Source organism: Microcaecilia unicolor, chromosome 5 (genome assembly GCF_901765095.1).
Source record: "Microcaecilia unicolor chromosome 5, aMicUni1.1, whole genome shotgun sequence".
In the NCBI taxonomy this organism is placed as follows: domain Eukaryota; kingdom Metazoa; phylum Chordata; class Amphibia; order Gymnophiona; family Siphonopidae; genus Microcaecilia; species Microcaecilia unicolor.
Genome location: NC_044035.1, coordinates 169,522,367 through 169,546,179, shown reverse-complemented (window position 1 = coordinate 169,546,179; position 23,813 = coordinate 169,522,367). Strand labels below are relative to the sequence as shown.

At 44.3% G+C, this 23,813-nt stretch overlaps 1 protein-coding gene across 1 annotated transcript in view; it reads right to left on the bottom strand.

Annotated features, from left to right (window-relative positions):
* CCDC113 (coiled-coil domain containing 113) overlaps nt 1-23,813 on the bottom strand; it is a 184,857-nt gene that overhangs the window by 126,570 nt on the left and 34,474 nt on the right. Inside the window, exon 2 of the mRNA XM_030205001.1 lies at nt 1,573-1,737. Coding sequence (XP_030060861.1) covers nt 1,573-1,737 — 165 coding nt within the window. The remainder of the gene's footprint in view (nt 1-1,572; nt 1,738-23,813) is intronic.

Here is a 23,813-nt window from a genome sequence, read left to right as displayed (position 1 = left end):
GTACCTGTATATGTAAGCCGCATTGAGCCTGCCATGAGTGGGAAAGCGCGAGGTACAAATGTAACTAAAATAAAAAAATAAAAAGCTGAACAAACCATTCATCAATTTTACATGTATAGCAGGATACAATAGCTTTCTTTACAAAAGGAACTTCATATAGGGGGTAGCACCTTTTTGGCAATCAGCCAGTAAGAAACACCCACTAAAGAAAATAATCATTGGTCCCATAAACTCGCCTCCCAATATTCAGCCAGCTGTGGTCAGCGCTTTTGCTGTCCACTGCCAGCATTAAACCTGGATATTCAATACCGGGATGTTTCCGTTGACCATATCTGGTTTCATTTTTGACCACAGCAGTTAAGCCGATATTCAGCGCTAACCAGTTAAGTACTTAGTAGTTAAAGATAGACCTGCTATTTATGCGGCCTACCTTATCTGCTAAACATAGCTGATTTGGCACTGAATATTAGCACCTAACTAGTTATCACCTGCTAAATATCCGCAGTTAGGTTTTAAAATGCTATTTTACCACCCAGGAGCCATTCCAGGCCGGTTAAATAGTTTTGAATATCGGGTCCTCATTTTTCAAAAAAACTTTTCAGATGGAAAAAAAAAATCACCTTATTAGTGCAGCATTTTCAAAAAATAATTTTACAAAAAGCCACGTACCAATGCAGTATCCCAAGTGCAGAAGTCACGAGCAGCATGGAAAACATTCAAATTCAATCAAAATTACTTATCTTTTCAGCTCTACTAGAGGACCGTTTGCTTAGCATGCGAGGACTCTCTAAATTATGACTATCCCCTGACACAGAGCAAGTAGAGTTCGAAACATGAATTCGTATTGGGGATTTTGATAGAAAAGAGCTTTAAGTTATAGCTAGAAAAATAATTACAAAATCAAAAAAGGGTGTTGAAATACAAAATACACTGTAATCCAAACTACATGTTCCACTCAAAAACAAGATAAGAAAACCATCCAAAATCAATTCATTATACCAGAACAGGAAGGAAAAGCCTCAAAGAACTCCAAATATAGTGACTTAAAGAGCCAGGAGTGGCCTAAGGCAAGATTCCGCCTGAGGCAGGGATGAGATGCTGACACCCCCCCCCCCCCCCCCCCCCGGGCCACAGTCTGGCATCTTCCCCCTTCCTTCCTCCACCCCCTTCCTCAAATTTACCTTCTTTTCCTATTTTCCAAAAGGTGGCGGTGGCGGCGGTAGCAGCGATTCCCATATGCTGCCCTGCCGCCAGCCTCTACTGCGGCCCGCCACTGAGGAAACAGGAAGTTACATTAGAGAGGTGACCCACAGTAAAGAGAAAAGGCCGGTGCCGGTGGCCAAACAACAAATACTTTAATGAAGCTCAGTGACTACATTGTCACCTACTTATAAAAAACAGCAATCACAGTTTTGATAAATCCAGAGAGGTCAATGAATATCTAGTGGAATACAACAGAAGATGCTTTGAAATATATAAAAGTGTCTCTTCTCTTCTCAGACTCTTGATGAATTCATTTGTACAACAGTTGCTGCCTAAATACTGTGGACTGGGGGAGCTTAGGTTACTCACCTTGAAATTCCGTAGAGCTCGATCAGAGTTCAGATGCAACCTCTCAAGGTCGTGTTTCATATCCTCCAGTTCTCGCTGGGCAATGTTACACTTCTGCTCTGCACTGAGGCTGTGCAGTCTCTCAATTGTGGTACGGGATCGGGATCTGCGCCTCCCTCGACTTTGCTGCCCAAAAGGGGAAGAAAGCAAAACATGGTGACATATCTAACCACATGTTTGAGTTTAAATGGTGGCAGAGGTATATTATTTAAGAATATAACTAGTTTAATTTATATTTCAAAGGAAGTATTAAAGAGCAAGGACTTTCACTGGCCTGAAAGCCCATAAAAATTTATGGATCAATATTCACAAAGAATTATAAATTTATCACCTACTAGTAAATAACTCCTTTGGCTGCTAATTTTCAAAAGGAATTATACAGATATTTACAGCTAAAACTACTGTAACCGCTTTGCCACAATCCATATAGTCCAGTATTTCCCAAGTTGGTCCTGGTGTGCCCCCCTTGCCAGTCAGGTTTTCAGGATATCCACAAAGAATATTCGTGAAAGATATTTGCATATAACCGAGACAGTCTATGCAAATCAGACTTCATGCATATTCATAGTGGATACCTTGAAAACCTGACTGACAAAAGAGTACTCCAGGACTGACTTGAGAAAAGTGAAGATACTTACCTGTATCTTCTCCAAGGACAGTGCCTTATATTCTCACAATTGGGTAACGTGATCCTGGGTTGCAAGGTCCGGAGCTTATAACAAACTAAAAAACAGAGCACTGTGGAGCGCGGGAGTCACTCCACATCAAGAGTGCGGTTACCGCAGTTAGATACTACAGCATAAAAACTGAAAAGGAGACAACTCCAAGGAGAGGCGGAAGGGTTTGTGAGAACATAAGGTCTGCTGTTCTCGAAGAATACCAAGGAGGAGCAGGCCATAATTCTCACAATTGGGGTATCCCCAGCATCTAGGCTCACCGAAAACAAACAAACAAACAAACAAACATTGGTCAACTGGGCATCGCAACAGAGAGGACATAATAGTGAGAGTGCAGCCTGGAACAGAGTAAAACAGGCCTAGGGGGGTGAAGCTGGATTCTAGACCCCAAAGAGATTCTGCAACACTGTCCACCCAAACTATCGCGTCGGGTATCCTGCTCCAGGCAAAATCAGAGGGAGATGCCGAATCCTTGAGATGATGATGGTGATACTTAAGCAGAATTTTCTGCTGAGACTCAAGGGTCAATGCTATATCCAAAGTCTCATAAATCTTCCCTATCAATTTCACTTTATGTAACGTACCAACGTAATGTTGGAGTTGTAAATAAGAAAAGGCAGCCTGCCTTGATAAATGAAATTCTCTCAATGTCTCAAAGAGTTTAAGAGTTCCATCTTCATTTAACAGTTGATGTAAAAAGTATATGCCCTTAGTGTCCCATATAGCAAATAAATTGGGGGTCAGTGCCGGGCGGAAATGCCAGATTGTGCCAAAGTGGCAGCAATGGGGTGGCCGTCGGATTCAGTCTATGAACTTACAAAGCCAACGCCAAGCAGAGCAAAGTGGCCGAAAATGTACATATTGTGACGGAATGGTGGGTAGAGCCACTGGTGTGGCATTTTACATTTACATAAGGCACTTATATCCCGCAAGGTCCCAATACAGCTCCCTACGGTTTACAATAAATCACAAACAAGGCATTCCCTGCGAGTTACAATATATACCATGACTCATTAAATAATTGAAAATGATGTGTTTTAAGAACTTTCTTAAACCTTTTAGACTGAGCTATTATTCTAATATTCAATGGTAAATAATTCTACCACTTTACAGACTGAAAAGAGAGTAGCCCATCAAAAACAGAACTGTAAATAACACCTTTAGGATTGGGATATTGCAGTAAAAGAACTAATCTATCTGATGGGCCATTATGAAGTTGTGAAAGAGTTACAAGATCCAATAAATATACAGGAGCTAAACCATTCAAAAAATATGCAGGAGCTAAACCATTCAAAATGGAAAAAGTGATTGTACATAATTTAAATACAACTCGTGCCTTTACAGGCAACCAGTGCAGTCTCCTCAAAAGTGGAGCAGCTAATTCACACCTAAAGGAACTACAAATCAATCTGGCTGCAGTATTTTGTAGTGTCTGAAGCTTTTTCCAAAGACCTTCCGATAAACCCACTAAAACTGCAGTACAGTAATTTTTTTTTTTTTTTTAGTTATATTTATACCCCGCGCTTTCCCACTCATGGCAGGCTCAATGCTCTGTGGTAACATTAAATACTGTACCAAGAATCTAAAAGCATTAAATTTCAATTTGGATCTCAATCTCCTTAGTCTTTTCATATTGTAAACATTCTTCAAAAGGTTTATATTGAGTTCCCTACACTATAAATTTTGTTTTTTCATTGTTCATCTCTAATTGGAACAATAAAGTCCTTTCATTTAAAATTTTAAAACCATTCTCACTGTTTATCTCTGAAAGAGAATTATAGAATAGAATCGTAACTGTGATATCATCAGTATATTATATATATATATATATATATATATATATATATATATATATACATACACACACACACACACATATACATATATGCATGCAGATATGCCCGGAAATGGATATTACCTAACAGTGTACACTCTAGGGCAGTGGGTGAAGTATTCAGTCTGTCAGTATCAGACATTAATATACCACATTCCACAGCTGATGGTGAGATAGCGGAAGATGAGAAGTCCTTAGCCTCCCCACTCCTGCAGTAAGGCCACAATCCGCAAGGGAAGCCGAGGTCACTCCCCCCACCACAAGTACTGTTGCATCATAGATGAAAGATGTTTCTCATCTTTGACCTTGAGATATAGAGGCAACATTTGGAAGACATACAACCAACACAGAGCTAAATATATATTAAACAAGCTTATTCTACCTATAATAGAAAGGGGGTAATCACGCCATTCATACAGTCTGGACTTGCCCTCTGCCATTAGGGGCATATAGTTGGGAGAGATCTGCTGGTAGATGTACCCTCAAATATTGATGCTATCGCCCGCCCACCTCAAAGGGAAGGATCCCTCCCAAGACAAGCGAACTGAGGGAAGAGCAGGCAGTGAATATCATTTATCAAAGTTCAATTGAAATCCCAGCAAAAAGCTATACTCATTCATCAGCTCAATCGCCACCAGGAGAGACCTCCATGGGTCAGCAAGGAGGAGGAGTAAATCATCAGCGAATGCTAGTGTTTTTAGTTCAAAAGTGCCCACCTGTATGTCCCTCACTGCCCCGCTACCCTGTAAGGTACTAAGAAAAGGCTCCAAGGCCAGAATGAAAAGTTGGGGAGAAAGGGGGAATCCCTGTCTTGTTCCCCGTGACAAGGGGAAAGCTCTGGTTTGAATGCCATAAACCAATAAGGAAGCAGTGGGGTTGACATATAATGATTTCACTGCTTGGAAAAACAACAGCCCTGGTTTCCTACATGGGCCATAGTGCTAAATAGAAAGGACCAAGTGACTCTATCAAAGGTCTTGGAAGCGTCCAAACTAGCAATGACCGACACCCCTTTATGATGACAGTGGGCCAAGGCAATTAACACCTTGTGAACAATATGCACTGACTGTCGTCCCTTGACAAAACCTGTCTGGTCTCCCATCACCACCAGAGGCAAATGAACGGACAAGCGGTCTGCCAAAATTCTGGAAAAGATCTTCATCTACATTTATGAGGGAAAAGACCTATAAGAATCCAGGTTGTCCCCAGGTTTACCCGGTTTTAGGAGCAAAGTAATCAATGCCTCATTAGCATGAGATGGAGTAACAAATAACGACCATCCCCATCCCTAGTGGCTAGCACCAAGGTTGAATAGGCCAGTGATTTGTAGAACAAGATCACCACTCCTCCATGTCGCCCCCCAGAGGAAGCACCAAAAACCTCCCCCACCCAGAAGCGTTTAAGTTTCTGATGCTCTACCTCTGAGAGCATCGTCTCCTACATGCAAGCCATATCAGCCTGATAGAACTGAAAAATGAACTTGCGGAGCTATTGTTAGTAATATGTAATTTATCCTTAAAATCGAGTGTGGTACCGGAAGATTGGAGGGTGGCCAATGTAACGCCGATTTTTTAAAAAGGTTCCAGAGGAGATCCGGGAAATTATAGACCGGTGAGTCTGACATCAGTGCCGGGCAAAATGGTAGAGACTATTATAAAGGACAAAATTACAGAACATATTCAAAAGCACGGATTAATGAGACAAAGTCAACATGGATTTAGTGAAGGGAAATCTTGCCTCACCAATCTACTACATTTCTTTGAAGGGGTGAACAAACATGTGGATAAAGGGGAGCCGGTTGATATTGTGTATCTGGATTTTCAGAAGGCGTTTGACATAGTACCTCATGAAAGACTCCAAAGGAAATTGGAGAGTCATGGGATAGGAGGTAGTGTTCTATTGTGGATTAAAAACTGGTTAAAAGATAGAAAACAGAGAGTATTTAAATGGTCAGTATTCTCAATGGAGAAGGGTAGTTAGTGGGGTTCCCCAGGGGTCTGTGCTGGGACCGCTGCTTTTTAACATATTTATAAATGACCTAGAGATGGGAGTAACTAGTAAGGTAATTAAATCGCGGGAGGATTGTGAAAAATTACAAGAGGACCTTACGAGACTGGGCGTCTAAATGGCAGATTACATTTAATGTGAGCAAGTGCAAAGTGATGCATGTGGGAAAGAGAAACCCGAATTATAGCTACTTCATGCAAGGTTCCACGTTAGGAGTCACAGACCAAGAAAGGGATCTAGGTGTCGTCGTTTATGATATGTTGAAAACTTCTGCTCAGTGTGCTGCTGTGGCTAAGAAAGCAAATAAAATGTTAGGTATTATTAGGAAAGGAATGGAAAACAAAAATTGAGGATGTTATAATGCCTTTGTATCGCTCCATGGTGCAACCGCACCTCGAATATTGTGTTCAATTTTGGTCGCCGCATCTCAAAAAAAGATATAGTGGAATTAGAAAAAGGTACAGAGAAGGGCGACGAAAATGATAAAGGGGATGGACGACTTCCCTATGAGGAAAGGCTGAAGCAGCTAGGGCTCTTCAGCTTGGAGAAAAGGCGGCTGAGAGGAGATATGATAGAGGTCTATAAAATAATGAGTGGAGTTGAATGGGTAGATGTGAAGCATTTGTTTACACTTTCCAAAAATACTAGGACTAGGGGGCATGCGATGAAGATACAATGTAGTAACTTAAAACGAATCAGAGAAAATTTTCTTCACTCAACGTGTAATTAAACTCTGGAATTTGTTGCCAGAGAATGTGGTAAAGGCGGTTAGCTTAGCGGAGTTTAGAAAAGGTTTGGACGGCTTCCTAAAGGAAAAGTCCATAGACCATTATTAAATGGACTTGGGGAAAATCCACTATTTCTGGGATAAGCAGTATAGAATATTTTGTACTTTTCTGGGATCTTGCCAGGTATTTGCGACCTGGATTGGCCACTGTTGGAAACAGGATGCTGGGCTTGATGGACCTTTGGTCTTTCCCAGTATGGCAATACTTATGTACTTAAGTAAAGCTGCCAGAATTTTTAAATGCTTTACCTTAGATGTGATATCCTCCCCCCACCCCACACACATTCCAGGAGACAAATCTCACACACACACACCCCTTGGCAAAGTAGGGGCCTGGGAAGAACCTTGCTCACTTTGTTAATAAGCATATTCCAACAGATCTCTAGAGCCCAGCCTCCCCATTGATCATACCCAATCCTCAAACATGAATCCATCCTCACACCAAACAAAAACAATAGTCCCCCACACCCATTCTTACCAAACACAATTACAGTAGGAACCATATAATAAAACCAGAGTAAGTACAGTATGCAGCTTGTCCTTGTCGCCTATAACTGACCTCTCCCCCCTGTCCAAACCCTTCGCCCATTATCTCTCCTACCCCCCTTAGTCCCCTCTGAGTCCTGAAAGTACCACTATAAAAGGAATCTGGATTTATTTCTCCAGACTGCCAGTGCTCTGATGCTCCCACCACTTGAAATGTAGGGCCAGACCTACTGCACAGGCACAGAAGGCAGCTCAATACTGCCATTGGGCTCCAAAGGTAGTTGAAGAATAGGGAGAATCCAAGTAAACTGTGAAACCCCAAAAGAAGATCCAAAAAGAAGCCACAGTCATCGCCAGACTGTACGGGCAGTGACCTGTTCATGGATCTGAGGCAAACAACTTACAAATTGCCGCGCCTCCTCCACTATGATGAAAAAGAGAACCTTGCCCTCATGTCAGATCCTCAATTTTGCTGAATAAAGAAAAGTGAACAGGATTTTGCAGTTGTGGAGCTCTGCACAGATCAGGGTCATACTTGTTAAATAAAAGTAGCTTATACCCCCGATACTCAAGGGCTCCATGCCTCCAGTAGGCCCACATGGTACTCTTTTTTTCCAGCCAATTTTAATATTTGGCGATCACCTGACAGGGTCTCAGTGATCTATCCCGCAGCTGGCCCAGCCTGTGGGCCTGTTCACACACAATAGGGGTATGTAAACTCTTTACCGCCAAAGTCTCCAGGAGCCAGGTATCAAATAAGTGGCACAAGTCTGAATTGTTCACATCCTCAGGCAGTCCTACCATCCGCATATTATTGTGCCTCGCCCTGGAGCTGAGTCTGCTGTTCCCACAAGCGGGTTACAAGATCCTCTTGGGCTGGTATCTGGGCCTTTGTTTCATCTAGTCTCTTCGACAGCAAATTGAAATGCTCCCTTAGCTCCTCCTTACATATATCTTTGTAAAACTAAATCCGTACAGTTGCTTCCATACATAGAACCAATTAAACATTTTTCTCTCCATACACCCCCAACTTTATTCCTCCTCTTCCCCCCAACTATAGTTCCCCTCCCCATTTCAGCAAATTCCCTTTAGTTAACGTAATAACATCTCCCCTCTCCCTCCCAAACAATCAACGTATAAGGTATTCACAAATTAGATTCCAGCAGACACTGCCTCCCCATTAATCATCACACCATCAGTCTTTTCCCAGTCCAAAACATTTTTAAACGCAGATATGCTAACTGGTCCATCAGCATCAGAAACATTGCTCTTTATGGGTTCAGGAGCTGCATCAGACACTGGGAATGTATCAACATTGAGTCTATCTTGGTCACTCTAAACATCAAGCACTGATAAGAGGCTACCAAGAACAATTATCATCCAATTCACGACCATAGTGGTGGAAGGATTCATTCTTTTTTTTAATCCTCTTTTTTTCACTCAAAACATCAAAATCAAGGAAACACAAACAAACAAGGTAATTGATCCAGTCCATAATGAAAGAAAAGACATGAGAATCAATTTAGGAAAAAACAACATAATAATTATACAACAGTCACTATAAAGAAATAAACACTAGAGGTTAACATTAATCTTTAACTTCCTGCAAGATAGCTAATACATTCAAGATTGGGAGGTTCTCCATCCTAGCAGAAGAAGCCTGTCCTATAGACACAATTTTATCACTCAAAAACATAGTCAGTTGAGAAGGTTCAAGAAAGATGTAAGTATGTGACTGATACTTTATTACTCACTTACAAGGATTTTCAAGATTTTGTTTTTTAAAAACAAAATGCCTCCTAAAACTCTAGGATGCATTAAGAGAAACCAACATCTATGCTTTTGTGTAGCTTTAGCTACATCAGGAAATACTTGAACTTTCAACATACACAAAGTAGAAAGTTGATATTTAAAGTACAATTTCATCAGCCAATCTCTACCATAATCAAGAGTCATTGTGACCAAAAACGTAGAGGGTATAGCAACCCATTCCTTAGAGGATTCCAGGAAAGCCGTTAAGTGCAAACTGTCTGAGATATATGGGATATTTGCCTCCTCACCACATTCCTTCCTCTTAAAAGAGGGTAAATAAAATACTCTAGAAAGGATTCATCCTTCTTTTTGTCAGTGTCAAGTAAGTGTGATGCCAGTCATCATACGGAGGCTGGGATATCTTTGCATCACTCCCCATCAAAGAATGGCACCAAAGTCACCGGTGTCCTCAAAGCACCCTCGACATGAAGACTATTCATCCTCTGTACCAGCAGAGAGGAAAACCTCCATGGATCCGATAACCCCGTATTCGATACAACACATGTAACTCAGCAAGACATGATCATTCCTAATGCAAAGCCCATGCCTTTGGCAATGGGCTGCCTTTGAGGAGAAGCTCATTCAGAAATTCAAGGAGTGGATGGAATGCTTCTTTGCTTGATATGGTGCTGCGTTTCAACATTGTCAGTGTTGAGAGCAGACATGATCCAGCTGTTACTTGAGTCCCATGCTCTGTCTGAAAGAGATGCCTCAACACGGAGGTCTCTAAAAAAACATACACCAACAAAAATATTACCTCAGCTACCAGGCAGTTTTAGAGGTTATATATATATATAAATCTGCACATTAAAATCTCAGATCCTCGGCCTGCCAAGTCTATATATATATATATATACACACACACACAGAGGCACATTTTCAAAGCACTTAGCCTCCCAAAGTTCCATAGGTTTCTATGGAACTTTGGAAGGCTAAGTGCTTTGAAAATGAGCCCGACAGTGCACTCCATTTAAGTGCAAGTCGGATAAGTGCATGCTCTGTTTAACTGCATGCTGTACTTTGGTCCCGTTTTTGGCGCCATCAATTTCTATGGGGCCAAACTTCGGTTTAGCGCACCACTGATAAGTGCAAGATTCGCTTATATGCATGGTTTAAGACTGCTCCTCTACAGGAAAGACTCCACATAAGCGCACGCACGGAATATGGAAGCCGACTGGCATGTGACAAAGGGACGGTAAATTTGAAATCTCGTTGGTTAACTGCCATAGGCAGAATAAGCGAAAGAATGTTGTTAGAGTGTACACTGGAGTCGTCGTCACGCAACTGTAAGACTAACACTGGCTGAACGAATAGAAGTTCTTAAAAAATTAGAAAACAAACAAAGTCAAGCATCTATTGCTAAAGAATATGGTGTCAATCCCAGTCAAATTTCACGTATCTTGAAGCAGAAAGATCAGCTTCTGAAAGACTGGCAAAACAATACAAATCCACACAGGAAACGAAAACGGGCAGGAAAGCTGAGGATGTAGAAGATGCTCTTCTTCGGTGGTTTTCTCAAGTCAGAAGCAGACAATTCCTGTCAGTGGTTCACTGCTTATGGAGAAAGCTAATCAGATAGCTGAAAGTCTTGGACTAACTAAATTCAAAGCCACTGTTGGATGGTTGGAAAGATGGAAGGAGAGGAACAACATAAAATTCAAAAAACAGCATGGTGAAAAACAAGACGCTGATGACTTTGGTGCTGAAAATTGGGTTGTTTCAGTTCTTTCTACCATCTTGAACGAGTTTGCACCTCGTGACATTTCAATGCTGACAAAAACTGTCTCTACTGGCAAGCGATTCCTGATGGAACCAAGCCGAAACTACAGGAAGTAAAACGTCAAAGAACCGACTGACGATCCCTCCTTTGCTGCAATATGGATGGGAGTAAGAAGTTGGAACCACTCGTCATTGGAAAGAGCAAACAGCCCCGTTGCTTCAAAAATGTTAAGCGACTTCCTGTGTCATATGAGGCTAACGCAAATTCATGGATGACTGGGGAAATTTGGAAGCAGTGGCTAAAGAAGTTAGACACTAGAATGCGGGCACAAAAGCATCAGATTTTGTTGCTTTGTGATAATTGTGCTGCACACAGTGATGATGTCAGGCTGTCTAACGTCAAGGTAGTTTTCCTGCCACCAAACACTACCTCTCTGATCCAACCTATGGATCAGGGTATAATAGCCAATTTCAAACAACATTATCGGGCTCTTGTGCTACGTCGTCTGATGAGCGTTATGGATGACCAGACTGGCAAGGATAAACGTGCTGTTGAACTGGCCTGTAATCACTGTTGGATTTCCTACATATGCAGAAAGAAGCCTGGAATCATGTTACACAGGCAACTATTGTGAACTACTACTAGCGAACAAGCTTTGTTAAGGATGTGGAGAGGGACGAAACAGATGCAGCTGTTGCAAATGAGTCAGATGAACAGGCTATTGACATCCCAGCCAGTGTTACTGAAAAGGAGTTTCATCACTACGTAGCTGTTGATTATGATCTACAAACAGCCGACAACAGCACTGATGTCGAGATATGCGCCTACATGCAGGCAACTGCTGATGATGAAACAGATGATGAAATGAGCAGCGAGGCACATGCTGACGAAATTCAACAACCTCCTGTCACTTTTGTAAGAGCACTGGAGAGTCTCAATACCATGCGGGCCTATCTGGAGGCCACTGGATGTCAGTGCTATGACAATTTTTACCGTCTGGCAGACGTAGTCTATGGAACTCACAGACACAAGAGTGTACAGAGGACTATGACTGATTACTTCAAGTAAGCCTAACGTCAGTTAAGACTGTATACTGTATGTATAATAAACAGTACTGTACATATGTTTATCACATGTCAAGCTTCTTTGGGTCACAATGGTTAAGTGCACGCTCCGGTTAACTGCATGTATTTCTTTGGTCCCAGACCCTTGCACTTAAGCAGATTGCACTGTGTGTGTGTGTGTGTATATATATATATAATCCCACTCATCTTGTGAATTGCTTTGATACATTCCACAGGTTCTGGACTGGTCTAGTAAAGACTAATAGAAGAGAAATTAAGTGCTACCTGCTAATTTTCTTTCCTTTAGCTCCATCAGACCAGTCCAGAACCTTCCCTAATATATTTCCAGTTATTAAACCACTTTAGTATACTTTAATATTGCTCTTGTCACACTTTTATCAACAAACTTTCTTCAGGTAGAACATTTCCTCTAAAAGAAGCAGTATGTTATGATGAGCATTATTAGTACAACATTTCAAGCAAAATGGAAAACAGATAGTCCACTGCTTTATCATTTGAAATACTAAGCATTTAAGGTTGCATGGTGCCCTTATTGGGCAAAGCACACAGGACTTCTTTTTTCTCTGCAGGTTCTGGCCTGGTTTGGTGAACTAGAGGAGAGAAAATTAGCAGGTAAGACCTACCTTCTCCAAATTTCTACCTGTTTCTTTGATCTCACTCCCACCCATTTGCTTAGCTGTATCTCCCAACTGTCTTTCCTTCTATCTGTTATACCCACAAGATATCATTTTCCACTGCAACTGTTCCTGATGCCTTCATACTTGCTGTGGTTACACCACTCCTCAAAAAACTGTCACTGGGCTATACCTGCCCTTCCATCTATAGGTACTGGCACCCACACACTTGGTAGGCTGAGGATCTGAGATTTAATGTGCAGAAGAAGCTCGCTGACGTGCCATGCCATGGAGAGAATTTCTTTGGAGATAAGGTGCAGGAAGCTGCTACTCTTATCAAGCTGCTTGGACACACTCTTAAGAAGGCTCAACCTAGCTTCCTCTTTTAGGCAGTATCAGAGTGGAGAGCAATGACGATCCTGTTACTTTCAAAGGCTTAGATATCTTCTACCTTCCCAACTCCTCAATCTAGGACAAGGATTTCACTCTTATCCTAGGCAGCAGAAGACCCAAAAGTCCCAGCCTGCATGACAGTCAAAACCAAGGATGGAGTTTTGACTGTCTCCATGGGAACACAGTTTCAGTCCACAACCTTCAATAGGAGGGAAGCTAACTTTCCTTGCAAACATATAATCCCTTATAAACTTAGACTGCTGGGTTTTCAAAATAGTCCAGATAGGATACTTTCTGCAATTAGTGGATAAGCCTCCACACTGCCCATCAAGAGCATCAAGGATACTTTCTGCAATTAGTGGATAAGCCTCCACACTGCCCATCAAGAGCATCAAGGTTAAGCTCTCATCATCAGGAAATACTTAAAAAGAACTGCTTGTCTTTGGAGAAGACAAAATTGTAAGCTCTAGATGCCATATAGAAAATATCATAGGTGCATGGACCATATGGTAAAATTATGTCTTACCTGATAATTTTCTTTCCTTTACTCGCAGCAGATGAATCCAGAAACTGGTGGGTTGTGTCCATCTACCAGCAGGTGGAGATAGAGATAACTAGACTGAAGATAGTGATACCAGATGACCAGCCCCGTCAGTAACCAGTATATGTCACATCACAAAGCAGAAGAAAAAACAGACAACAGACAGAGAACCTTCCTCACCAACCATACTCCAAGGAAGCCAACACATTAAAACAAAAAACTTGTAGGTTTCAAATTAAAAAAAAAAAACCTGGAGCAAACGGCTTTACAAAAAGAAAACCCTTGAAAAGGGAACGACCTGAGCATGTATCCATGTAGCTTGACTAAGTTGGTCCTTCTTTTTTTCTTTTTTAACAATGTCTTCAAAGGGCCTGACTGAGATATGAGTGAACTGCAACAGAGGCCCTAGAAACAAACACAGACGCACACACATTGGAACCAAGCAGTGGAGAAGGGAGGGGATCCTGGATTCATCTGCTGCGAGTAAAGGAAAGAAAATTATCAGGTAAGATATCATTTTAGCTTCGTTAGCCTCTGCAGCAGATGAATCCAGAAACTGGTGGGATGTACCAAAAAAATCCCTAATCAGGGCGGGAAGCTGCTGCTCCCCACTGCAAAACAACCGGGCCAAAAGAAGCATCCGAGCGTGCCACAACATCCACCCTATAATGTTGCGAAAACGTATGCAGAGAGGCCCAAGTAGCCACAATACAGATCTCGTCCAGAGACAGAGCCAAAGTCTTCGCCCAAGAAGCTGATTGCACTCTAGTGGAATGCACCTTCAAACCCTCTGGCGGGGCCCTGCCAGCTAAAATATACACGGAAGAAACGGTTTCCTTAATCCACCAGGCTATTGTAGCCTTAAACACCGCCTCGCCACGCCGTGGTCCTGTCAGCAAGACAAAAAGGTGATCCAACTGACAAAACTTATTAGACACCTGCAGATAGCAGAGAAGGACTCGCCGAACACCTAGCAACCAAAGGCTCCCAAATTCTGCAAGGTAGGAGGAGAGGCTGATTAACATTAAAGGCCGAAACCACTTTAGGCAGAAAGGAAGGAACTATACATACGGAGACCCCGGACTCCGAGAACTGCAGAAAAGGGTCCCGAAAAGACAACATCTGGAGTTCAAAAACCCTACGTGCTGACTATGCACTAAGAACACCACCTTCAAGGTAAGATCCTTGACAGAGGCCTTGCACAGCGGCTCAAAGGGAGCCCCCTGCAGAGCCCGAAGGACCAAATTCAAACTCCACGCAGGACATGGACACCGAAGAGAAGGTCGAAGGTGAAGGGCTCCCCGGATAAAACACACCACGTCCAGATGAGAGGCCAGGAAGCACCCGAAACTTGCCCCCTGAAGCAAGCCAGGGCCGCGACTTGAACCCGAAGAGAATTATAGGCCAGACCTTTTTGCAATCCGTCCTGCAAAAAGGCTAACAGATGAGCCACAGAGGCGCGGAAGGGAGACCAAGCCCTGTCCAAACAACAGGAGACAAAGGTCCGCCAAACGCGAGCATACGTCGTAGAACGTTTCTGCGCTTGCAACAAGGTAGCAATTACAGAATCAGAATAGCCTTTCTTCCTTAAACGTGCCCTTTCAATGGCCAAGCCGAAAGACCAAAGCGGGAGGGATCCTCCATCAGTGCTGGCCCCTGGTGCAGATCGGAACTGAGAGGGAACCGCAGGGGTGCCTCCATCAGAAGGCTGATTAAGTCAGCATACCAAGGACAGCATGGCCACTCTGGAGCCACCAGAATGACCTGTCCCTGGTGATGGGAAATCCGAAGCAACATTCGACCTATCAATGGCCACGAGGGAAACATGTAAAGGAGGACGTCCTCGGACCATGGTTGGAGCAGGGTGTCCAGACCCTTGGACCCAGGCTCTCGACATCTGCTGAAGAACCTGTCCACTTTGGCATTTGCACAGGCCACCATCAGATCCAATCCCAGAGGTCCTCCATTTCCGGCAAATGAGGAGAACGCCACTGTCGAGAGCTCCCATTCCACCAGGTACAACAGACGACCACTGGGAAAATCCACCCGAATGTTGCTCTGGCCCGCAATGTGAGCTGCCAACAGACACTGAACATGGGATTCTCCCCACTCTAGAAGAGATGTCGCTTCAGCGGCAAACCCAGACTTCGAGTTCCACCCTGTCGATTGTTGTAAGCCACCGCCATTGTGTTGTTTGAAAGAACGCACATGGCTTGCCCGACAACAGGTCCTGAAAGGCTTTGAGGGTATTCACTACTGCTCGCAGCTCCAGCCAATTGATTGGCCAGGTCGCCTCCAAAGTGGTCCAGCATCCTTGAGCAGAACGATTGCGACAATGAGCTCCCCAGCCTGTCAGGCTGGCATTGGTCACTACCATGACCCATGGGGGTGAGGTCCGAGGCATCCTCCACTGTATGTTGGGATCATGAAGCCACCAGGCCATGTTGCGCCTCGCTACGGAAGGCGCCGACGGTAGTCCTGGGACATTGGAGATCATCTGTCCAGGACAGGCTGCTGTAAGAGGCGCATGTGAGCCCTCGCCCAAGGCACCACCTACAAGATTGCCACCATGGACCCCAACACCTGGACAAAGTTCCATGCCAGGGGAATCAAAAGGCGAAGCAAGTTGGACACCAGAGTCTGAAGCTTGACCCACCTGTCTTCCGGCAAACAACTCGGCCCCGAGCCATGTCGAACCGAGCTCTGAGGTAGACCAAAGTCTGCGAGGGAACCAGGTGGCTCTTGGGAAGGTTCAAGACCCATCCCAAGGACTGCAAAAGCAAAATCACTCGGTCAGTGGCCTGGCGACTCTCCTGTTCCAACTCCGCTCTGATGAGCCAGTCGTCTAGATAGGGATGCACCCTGATGCCCTCTCTCCGCAGGAATGCCGCCGCCACCACCACCATGACCTTGAAAAAGGTACGGGGACCAGTAGACAGGCCAAAGGGCAGGGCCTGAAACTGTAAATGCCGACCTAGAATGGCAAAACGCAGGAAACACTGATGTGGGGGCCAAATGAGTATACACAAATAAGAATCCTTCAGGTCCAAGGCTGTGAGCAATTCCCCTGGCTGAACCGCCGACACCACTGACTGCAGAGTTTCCATGCAAAAGTGTCGGACCCTCAAGTGTTGATTGACCTTGCAGAGGTCCAGAATGGGACAAAAAGAGCCCCCCTTTCTGGGGATGACAAATAAACGGAATAGCGCCCCGTGCCTATCTTCAGGGGGAGCACCAGAACCACCGTCCCCGGGTCCAGGAGAGACTGCAACATGGCCTGTACTGCGGCCTGCTTGGCTGCTGTGGCACACCGGGATTCCAAAAAGACATCACCTACAGGCGAAGAAAACTCTAACTTGTAGCCATATTGGATGATATCCAGAACCCACTGGTCTGAGGTAATCTGGCTCACTCATCATAGAAGAGAGTTGGTTGACCCCCTATCCTTGGAATCGAATGAGTGGCCCAGCGCCCCATCATTGGGAGGGGCGACTGGGCACCCCCGATCGCGCAGCAGCACCGACGGGTCTCTTATCTCCACGAAAGGAAGAACACTGCTGAAATCTAGGGAGTTGGAAGGAAGCTCGGCCCCGGGCGGTACCTACAGGAGTCCTGGAAATGGGATCTTGCCGCCCTGACCATGCCACAGACTTAGGTCTATCCTCGGTGGAGCTGTTGTCATTTAGAATCCCCCAAATCCTTAACAATCTTTCCAGGTCGTCCGGAAGAGAAGCTTGCCCTGAAAAGGCAATCTAGTGAGGCACTGCTTAGACGCCATATCTGCTTCCCAGTGACAAAGCCACAACAACCAGCGGGAAGACACCACCCCATTTGTGCAGCTTTTAACCAGTGGAATATTAGAAAGAAATTATACATAAGGAGTAGATCATGTCTGTCCATCTGTCTAAGGGAAACATAACTGAAAATGTAATGAATAGAATCAAATTTGGTGTAGGGAAAAAGACATTATCACAGTCTCAAAATGGGCCCAACCTTGTTTATCATTTCTTCAACATTCTGTGGGTGAGAAAGAATAAAAAAGAGCCCAGAAAAATTTTAATGCCAGCATTAAAACTGAGGTCACAGTACCAACAGCAAGCCTTACTATGCTCACAGTAAAATTATTGGATTTGCTTCTAACACCCATTTTAACATGCACATTAAAGTTTTAGACTCCTGTCTACAAAGCCAACGCTAGCAGCTGCGGTGCAGTAATGCAGACACAGCCCATCACTTTGATTTCACTTTGAATGGACTGTTGTCAGCATTGCCGTGTTGGGCAGCTGCTAGTGCGGCTTTGTAAACAGGGGCGTTAATGAGGTACACTGTAAATGTATTCATTGCAATTATTATTACACAGGTTCCTTAGTGGGGTAGCTACAGAGAAAAAAATATATACAGGACATATTCAGCTGTTAGCGCCAGCATTCTTTAAACACTGACTGCTGCCATATAAATTAGACCCAGATATTCAATGCTGGGCCCTATCCGGGTGCTGCCACACAAATATCCAGTTCTTGGGTGGTACCCAGAAGCTAACCAGTGTCTACTTTCTGACTTGCCTCTGAGACAGAAGTAACCTTCTGGAGGACTCCTGGGGGGGGTGGGGGGGTGGACCCTCGAGTAAATCTTTACTCTCCCAGGCAGAATTCCAGGGCAATAAAAAACTCTGGCTACTAATAAGTATTAGACATAATACGGCTAGTAGTGCTATAGAATGACAAGTAGTAGTAGTAGTAAATGTTGATCAAATTGTCAAAGAAGTCAATCAGTAATTATTGAAAGAGTAACAAATAAACTCCCAATACAGTATAATGTGTAGCAAATAAAATCAGAGTTTTCCCTGGGAGCTGTCAATATGTCCACCTGCTAGTGGACACACTGAGGGCTCGCCATCCTCAGTTCTGTTTCCTCTTAAATACTTTTTCTTCCTTTCTTCATTTATCTTAATTATAATTACCCTTCCTTCCAGAATATTCTGTTTCCTGTTATGATGATCATGTTCCAACATGTTCCCATCAAATTCTATCATTTATTCCCTTAAATTGACAGTTAGGGCCTGTCATGTAAGTTTTCATTAGATAATGGGTAAAGTTACCCTGTTACTTCCCCCACCCTCGTGCTAAGGCTATAATTTTGCTCACACCCACTTACTTCTCCCTTTTGATTGTTTATCTGGATACAGCAGATGTCCTTAGTCATAGGAGCCTCTGTCTTAGTTGTTGAACCAGCAACTGATCACAAGTTAGCATAGGCCAAATGTCAAACCACAACCTAGAAGGGGTAGTTTTCAGAAAAAGCAAAGTTACAGCTGTCTTCAACTCTTAAGTCTGCTCCTATCTCAAGAAAACAAAATAGCTAAAATAAAACTAGAAATATGTATGGTTTGTACCTTTTCATGGCCTCTATGATATACACCAGTACAAGCCAAAATTAATGCCATACCTGCTAATTAACTGGGCATGTTAGGACTGCTATTTATGTGGTCCAATATGCCCAGTACCTATGTGGCATCTGTAGTGAATAATGCCGGCGCCTGCATATTCATGGCTCCGCCCTGACTGCTCTGGCACTAACCAGAGTATAGCATGGTGGTCAGAGTGGATATTCAGCACCACGATCCAGATAAGTGCTGCTAAATATCTGCTTCTGGCCAGCCAGCACAATTTAACCATGCAGAACCCTGTCTCTTGCCAGTTAAATCGCTTTGAATATCAAACCCCATTGTATTTAGAACCTTAAATCACTGATACATAGGAACCTTTGATCAAAGAGTTAAACCTACCTCCCTACTGTCTGCAACTGGAAGTTTTCACTTCTCCGTGGGCTGAGCACCCTGCTCTTTGGGCTCCAACCCTCTTGAAACATTTTTCCAACATATCCATCTCTGTTTTGACAAGTTCGATTTCATGGCTGAAAAAACAGTATAAGTAAATGAGATTCATGCCTAGTAGGTTAATAGTTGGTTTTGAAAGCAGAGCTTTCCAAGATAGAGCTTTAGGCCCAGGGGTGTCCCTCATTAGGGCTTTCATGTTAAATGGAAAAACTCAATTATGCATTTTCAACCAGGCACATCCAGAGTGAGCCTGTAAATTATCACAAATATGCTAAAGAAAACTTACCGGGCAGCTACAATAGAAGAGAAAGCATGCTTGAAAATAAATTGAACCTGTTCCTTAAAACCCATTTAAAGGAATATAACTTGATTTAAGTTCCTCTGGACTCAAGTTTTCTCAAATGTCCTCTAGCTGGCTAGTAAGAGCTTAGCTGCCTAGATCACAGCTTTGAAAATTTACCAGATAGGAGGATCTGCTCAAGATCTAAGTAGTTCTAGCTTAGGAAATGAAAAAAGTTAGTTGGCTAGTGCTAATTTTCAACATTAAAGAGGCAATTCTTAAACTAGGCCCCTCCTTTTAGGTGACCTGATGGCATGGGATGAGAGCCTATTCTACAATGGCATCTGGGTGCCCAGATTCTATTATAGCATACTAGCATAACCAAGCACTGGCGCACCTTATACTTATTCATCCACAAATTGGAAGATGGGCGTCCTTCTCACAGGGTCACCCAAATCGGTATAATCGAAAGCTGATTTTGGACGTCCCCAACTTGCCTTCCTCGCAGGGACGGCCAAAGTTCCCGTGGGTGTGTCGGAGGCGTAGCAAAGGCGGACTTGGGCGTGCCTAACACTTGGACGTCCTCGACCCATAATGGAAAAAAAAAGGACGTCCCCTGACGAGCACTTGGACAACTTTACTTGGTCCTGTTTTTCTTATGACCAAGGCACAAAAAGGTGCCTGAACTGACCAGATGACCACCAGAGAGAATCGGGGATGACCTCCCCTTACTACCCCAGTGGTCACCAACCCCCTCCCAACCTCAAACAAAGTCTTTAAAATATTTTGTGCCAGCCTCAAATGTCATACTCAGGTCCATTACAGCAGTATGCAACTACCTGGAGCAGTTTTTAGTGGGTGTCAGTGCACATCAGGCAGGCGGACCCATGCCCATCCCCCCCCCCCCCCCACCTGTTACAATTGTGGTGGTAAACATGAGCCCTCCAAAACCCACCCACTGTACCAAAATCTCAGTGTCCCCCTTCACTCATAAGGGCTATGGTAGTGATGTACAGTGGTGGGGAGTGGGTTTTGGGGGGCTCAGCACACAAGGTAAGGGAGCTATGTACCTGGGAGGCAATTTATGAAGGTACACTGCGTGCCCCCTAGGGTGCCCGGCTGGTGTCCTGGTATGTCAGGGGGACCAGTGCACTACGAATGCTGGCTCTTCCCACAACCAAAGGGCTTGCATTTGGTAGTTTCTGAGATGGCATCCTTGGTTTCCATTAGCGCCGAAAAATCGAAACGACCAAGTCTAAGGACGACCTAAATTTCAGGATTTGGGCGTCCCCAACCGTATATACGAAATGAAAGATGGACGTCCGTCTTTTCAATAATACGGGTTTCCCCGCCCCTCCATCGGGACATTTTGCGAGGACTTCCTCAGCAAAACTTGGGTGTCCCTTTCGATTATGCCCCTCTAAGTGTATATTTCAGAGAAAATCCACCTGGGTATAGGAACGCTGAGATCCCACAAGAAACACCAAGAAAACAGGTACAGTGGGAAAAAAACCAGGCACTCCGGAAACAAAATCGAGCAGACTTCAAATTCTTAATAAAGCAATATTTATTGGTAAAAGACACGACACAACACAACACTGTGTTCAGCCAAAAGTCTGACTCAAGAGTCTTTTCTGTTCAATCTAGATAATAAAACCATCTAATGGTAAATGTACCAGAAGACATTGAGAAAAATTGAAAAATGTGATCTTTAAAAAGACCCTTTGGAGGAAAACTGCAACATAGTGTGAGTGTGCTTGGCATCTTGTAACTCTTGTGGAAGCACAATCATGCAGGGCTGCTGAGAGACTGAGCCGGGCTCGCGCAGGGCTGCCGCCACCCCCCACCCCGCCACAACTCCAGTCCAAATACCTTGGCTGGCAGGGGTCCAGAGGCCCCGCCAGCAGAAGTCTTCCTCCAGTGCTGCTCTTCATTCCACCACATTGCCTGCCCTGCCCCAGTGGCTGCTTTTTCTCTCAGGTCACATATGCTCAGTTTCAAAACCGAGCATGCGCGGCCTGAGGGGAAAAGCAGCCGCGTGACAGGCAAAGCGGCAGAGTGAAGAGCAGCACTTGAGGAAGATCTCTTCTGCTGGCAGGGGCTAGGAGGGACCCCCGCCAGCCAAACCAGAGGCACTGGCCTGAAGCATTACTACTTCCCAGCCTTCAAGGGGGGCCCCGCACCAGAGTTTTCTCTCTCTTGCTCCTGTCGGGACGCAATCACCCGGGTTCTGTCAGGGGCAGGAGAGAGAGAGAGAGAACCCCCCCCACACACACACACACCCTCCAGCCCTGCAATCACACTCTGTTACAGTTTTGAAGTCTGCTTGATTTGTGCCCAGAGTGCCTGATCTTTTTCCCACTGTTCCTGTTTTCTAAAGTGTGCATTTCCCCATGTAAGTGCTAGTGCTCTGTAAATTTATGCATAAAAGAGGACCATAAATACAGGTCTCAGTTATACAGTCGGGGTAATTAGTTAACTTAGGGGCCCATTTACAAAGCCATGGGAGGGCTAACGTGCGGGTAGCGAGCACCATATTGGCACTACCGCCAGGGTAGCACGTGCGCCCAGCAGTAAATTCCGAGTTTGGTGTGTACCGAATCCCGCAGTAGAAAAGACTTTGGTTGAGGGAGGAGATTTTTTTTTCAATTTTAAATCTTTATTTAATGGTCTGTGGAGACTTCAACCTAATAGCAGATCCAGAGGCCGACACTACAAACCCCAGGGGGGCCCCTCAAGGAGGTAGTAAACTAAGAGCACTTCCAACATTCATGCTTACTCTGAATCTAGTGGACACCTGGAGGGCTCTACACCCAGAAACTAAAGACTACACACATTTATCCATGGCGCACGGCACGAGCTCCAGGATAGATTATATACTAATAGACAGACTGGCTTTTCCTGGGTGTGTGGCGCGGGAATAGGACCCACAGAGATCTCGGACCACGCAATTGTGTGGATAGAGCTGGAGGTCCCAGAGCATTATCAACATGCGGGGGGATGGCGGTATCCGGGCTACCTAGATGGAAACAATGAATTCGCATGACATTTAAATGACAAATGGGAAGATTATGAGAGGTTTAATAAGCAGCATGTAGATAACCCCGACCTTTATTGGATGGCCTCTAAGGCGGTCATAAGGGGAGATAGAATAGCGTATGTGCAAATGAGGAAGAAGAAACAGGCTAAGGCGATTTTACACCTAGAGTTCCAACTTCAGAAAGCCAAACGGAAATATATAAACTCCCCCACGGCAGCCAATAAGGAACAATATCTAGCGGCCCAGGTGACCCTGAATATGCTAATTCATAGTCAAACCATGAGATCTCTCACGTATTTCAAATGCCGGGTGCAGAGATTTGTCAATAAGTCTGGCGCACTCTTAGCGAGATTGTTAAAATCAGAAGGCCCCGACAGAGTGATCACGGCGCTGCAGGACGACCAGGGGGTGATAAAAACAAGGAGTGAAGACATAGGGCAGATTTTTTACAATTATTTTAGTGCACTCTACAAGGGAACATCCACAGGGGACAAGAGTCACCTGGCTAGCTATTTAGAGCAAGTGGGACTCCCTAAGCTTCAACAACCACAGATAGACATGCTGAATCAGCCGATTACCGGGAAGGAATTACAAGACACGATAAAAGCCCTGGCACTTAACTCGGCTCCAGGGCCAGCCGGCTTTATGGGTGAATACTATAAATCCCTATCAAAGGCGGGACTAGAGGCACTAGGGAACTACTTAGAGTGAGCCATTGAAGACAAAAAATTTCCCATACATGCAAATGAAGCCTTAATTACACTATTGCTGAAACCGGGAAAAGCTAGGACACACCTGGGTTCCTACCGACCCATTTCCCTTATCAACGTTGATATAAAGATCCTGGCCCGGATACTTGCCACACGCTTGGGATCATTGCTGCCTGAGCTCATTGGAGATGAGCAAGTGGGTTTTGTCTGGAATAGGCAAGCAGGCAGCAATGTGAGGCGTCGCTTGCTGGCCATGGCGAAGTGTCAAAGGGAGCAGAGATCGGCAATGATTTTTAGCTTGGATGCCAAAAAGGTGTTTGATAAGGTGGATTGGGGGTATCTGTTTGGGCTGCTGGATTACATAGGAATTCAGGGATGGT